This window comes from Solanum stenotomum, chromosome 10 (genome assembly GCF_019186545.1).
Source record: "Solanum stenotomum isolate F172 chromosome 10, ASM1918654v1, whole genome shotgun sequence".
Classification (NCBI taxonomy): Eukaryota; Viridiplantae; Streptophyta; class Magnoliopsida; order Solanales; family Solanaceae; genus Solanum; species Solanum stenotomum.
The window spans coordinates 26,187,215-26,191,689 of NC_064291.1; the positions used below are offsets into that span (position 1 = coordinate 26,187,215).

The window sequence follows — 4,475 nt, forward strand, 5'->3', positions numbered from 1 at the left end:
GGTACTGAGCATGCAGGATAGAGTAAAGCTGAAATAACATATAACTGAACAAACAATAAAGCAAGGATATAAATTGAACATGATATAGATACTGAATACTGAACTAACTGAATACAAAAACCACTTTTATAACATGTTGATACTTACCACTGACTGTACTGAAATGTGGTCAATACAATAGAGTCTGACTGAACTGTGGGAGCTACTAATAACCGACATAAAACTACATGAGCTAAATATCGATTCTGATGTATACGCCCCATCGTGAGGACCCAATACACCTGGCCAAAGGTGTAGAGGCATACTGGCATGATCACTAAAATGATTCCCACAGAGAGGACTTACAACCTACTTGGCTCGTAGTTCTGGGACTACATGGGTGACTGACCCTAGTCCAACTCTGTATTATACTACTCCCAATAGATTAAATGATTAACACATTAAGACTGGATTTCAGTAATATACCGGATAGCTCAAACTGTCATGCAAATTGAGAATACAACAATTATGACTGATAATGTGACATTCATAAACTGAAGCATGTGTATTTCTGTAATAACCGAATAATCTGACCTAACATGCATAATTCATGAACTAACGAATATATACAACTAGGGTTCTGAATATCATATGAGTAACTGAGTAATAACATGATAATCTGATTTGGAACATTAAATTAACTAGTTCATGATAATATGCTGAAGTTCTAGAAACCCTAGGTCTAGTTAATAATATGGAATCAAGAATCTGACTGAATTCTAGGGACCTAATGGGTGAAAGGAACCCACTAGTGAAATCCCACATACCTGATGACAAATTCCACGGAGAAATCATTTGGTTTCTGGGATGGAACTGGAGGAAACTTGTTGCGTTCTTGAACTAGGGTTCTTGACTTCTTTCTCCTCTTAGCATTCTAACTTTCTAAGTTTTGATGAATGATTTGAGTTAGGTAAGTTCTAGTTATGTTTCTAGGCTAAAACTAACCAAAACTACGTAGTTTAGGGTTAAAATGATGTAGTTTAAGGGTCCAACCAAATTGGAAAAGACCAAAAGACCCCCGACTTTACTGATGTCGGAGTCACCGATGGACGGGACTGGCGGACCGTCGATCGACTGACGGTCTGTGCTGGTCAACTGTCGATCAGTACTGGAGGCTGGTTTCTGGGGGTCTGATCCATGGATGCGGACCACGGTCTGTGGTCTGACCTACTGTCCGTGGGTCCAGCCATGGGTCGACCCTTTGACAAATTTAGGGGCTGAGTTCTGGGGGGTTGCAGATGTGAGCCACAGACCACCAACACGAGTCGTGGGTCACCCTACGGTCTGTTGGTGGCGTTCGTGAGTTGCACCTACAACTTTTGGAAATCTGTTTTAAGGTCTGTTTTTGGATACGGGGTGTTACAGCTCAGGATAAGGTAAGAAGTATCCAAGCTAAGCTCCTAGCAGCCCAAAGTCGACAGAAAAAGTATACAGACGATAAGGTAAGAGCATTGGCATTTCAGACTGGTGAGAAAGTTCTTCTTAAAGTGTCACCCATGAAAGGGGTGATAAAATTCGGCAAGAATGGAAAGCTTAGTCCGCGATACATTGGTCCATTTGAGATTCTTGATTGTGTAGGGCCAGTGGCTTATAGATTGACCTTACCCCGTAGCTTATATGGAGTTCATCCAGTGTTTCATGTGTCAATGTTGAAGAAGTATCATGGCGACAAATTTGATTTGAAAAATATTTTCCAAACATTTAACCCAACCAAACATGAGAAAATTGGAAAACATTTTTCCTTCATACCAAACACACCATAAAATTCAAAACAAATATAGTAATAGATAAGGACATAGTGTCTTATCTAGATAGTCTTCTTGTTTGAAGTTGAGTTATTATTTTAAAAAAATCATGTTCTTCCCTTTTAACATGACTATTTCCATTATTGTTTGTCATTTTGTGTTGTTGTTTTTTTATATCTAACATTTTTAAAAATAATTAAGGTATATGCATAATTTTAGGATTATTGATTTTGGCTAGTTGTCACTTGTCACAAGTTAGTGATGAACGAAAGCACATTATATTATATGTATTTGTTTGTATATATTCATGGATTGAAATATAAAAGAAATCATCAAGTAAACCTAAAATTTGACGTATTTCAATTTCTTAAACTTTTATTATTATCTTCAAGGGAAACAAAAAGAAGAAAATTTTCATGGATACTTATCTTGGAAGAAGGCATCATATGACAAGGAAATTAAATATGAACCAGAATCATGAAGTTTATTATTTAGTTCATGACATTTTCTAGATTTAGGCTTTATGTTCGTTTTCTTATTGAGTGATTATAGTTACATATCTATTCAACACACATCTATTTAAATTTTAAAATTGCGAAGAGTACATTCTTTTAAATAAAGTTATTTTTATTTTATTTGTTATTTTTGTATAAATAAACTGTTTAAGTTATGTAGAAGGGGCAAACGTTAAATTTCTAAAACACCCATGTTACTTATAACTTATCCTTAAATTAGTAAGAGGGATATTTTAGGAATTTAAATTTTAGCTTAATAACAGAGTCTGGAGTTAAAAGGGTAAGAAAATTTGCCAAAAATTCCAAAAGGACAACAAAATTGATTGTTGAACCAAAAGGGCAACTTTCTAACTGTGAATTTGACACCGTTTAAATTAGGACAGCCGCCGCAAGGTGAGGAATTTCATGCGCCTTGTAAGACTTAGCCGCCATGAGCCTTGCAAGGCGCAAGAATGTCAGCGCCTTGCAGCGGAATTAATTTTTTTTTTGTTTCATTCCAATTATTTAAAAAAAATTATATCATTTTACTCTCTTTAACAAAAAATTTAAAAACATCCGCTATATTATATGTTTAATACAAAATTATATAAACATCCGCAAATAGAAGTAAATGCACAACTAATCCAATAATTATTAATCCTCATATTACAATCTCTAAACGGTAAGTTCCTTATAACAATCATTTTATATATTATAGGCTAAATATCTAAATAGATCTTTAAATTTTATACGATTGACAAGTTTGACCCTCCAATTTATTTAGCGATTAGATAAACATTTCAGTTAAATAGAAATGTCCCTCATAAACAATCAAGTTAGGAAAACCAATCATGTGAGCATTACTTGTCGATGATATATATATATATGATGTAATATGAGATTCACGATAACACGCAATAATTAGCACTAGATCATGAAATATTTTTTATTTATTTTTTGTTAAAGTCCTCTTGATCATGAAATTGGGGATATTTTTACGATAAACATTTGGTGATAATTCAGATAGGAAACTCACAATACACCTGATAGTTTGAGTATGAAACATAAAAAATCGAGATACTTTAAATATATTTTTGATATTTTTACCCAAATAATTATAGATCGATTCTTATTGTCTCCTTCTACTCTCTTTAGGTGCCAAAGTCTTTTCGAAATGTGCACAGGTGAATAACCTAATTGATTATTGTGAAGAGGTATAAATAAAAAAAACATACTGAAAATTTGAGAAATTAAGAAATTGAATATTAGTTAATGTGCATGTGTCTTCTTCTATTGATTTTTAATCTAGTTCACCAACTACCAGTTCCGCACCGAAAAATGATTTCTAGTTTATTAGCACACTGGAAACAGGAGAAAACTTCTATACTATGCCATCCTAATGTTGAAACCGGTAGGCGAAGAAGCCGTTTAGGGGAGTAAACAAAGTTGAGGCGCTGATAAGAGGAAAGTATCCGCTAAAGTACAATGCTAGTAGTGACAGGAAAACATGATAAAGATAATCTAGCTCATAATGATCTAATATGAATTTAATCAATTATGAATATGATAGGAAGGAATAATTTGAAATAAAAACCTGCATAATAAAGAACATGACTACATACATGCATGATGAAATGATAAAGAACTACGAAACTTTAATCTTATATGTACTTAAAAATATAGAAATAATCGAATTAAGAAGAATAATATGGGAAAAAATATTTAATAACGAACCAGAAGATATATTGAACCAACAATGGTATGAAATAGACTTACATGATTTAGACTACGAAAGAATAGAATGGTACGATTTAGAAATAAATTCAGACTAAAATGAAATACAAATATTTACAATATTGGACAGAATCTATGGAAGATATAAAATTATTAGAACAATTAATGGAAGAAAATTTATGTATGTATCAAAGAACCCAAGATATGTTATATTTAGAATATATCATAAATAATATTAATGAAATGTTCAGATTAAAACAATTATCGGAAGAATATTACAATAAATATTATTACATATTACCATGAATTTAGTACTACCTAAAAGTAATATTAAAGAGATATCAAGATTAAGATACTTAGTAAAAAGATATTATAATAAAATCTTGAAAATAAGTTACTCACCTACCACACTACCATCTACCACACTACCACTTTCATGAATTCACCAACTACCAGTTCCGCA

General features: G+C 32.6%; 1 protein-coding gene across 1 annotated transcript in view; it reads left to right on the forward strand.

The window, feature by feature from the left end:
- The first annotated feature begins 809 nt into the window (after positions 1–809).
- The window catches only part of LOC125842849 (uncharacterized), a 17,082-nt gene continuing 13,416 nt past the window's right edge, over positions 810–4,475 (forward strand). The window contains exons 1-2 of the mRNA XM_049522142.1: positions 810–870; positions 1,405–1,679. Coding sequence (XP_049378099.1) covers positions 810–870; positions 1,405–1,679 — 336 coding nt within the window. The remainder of the gene's footprint in view (positions 871–1,404; positions 1,680–4,475) is intronic.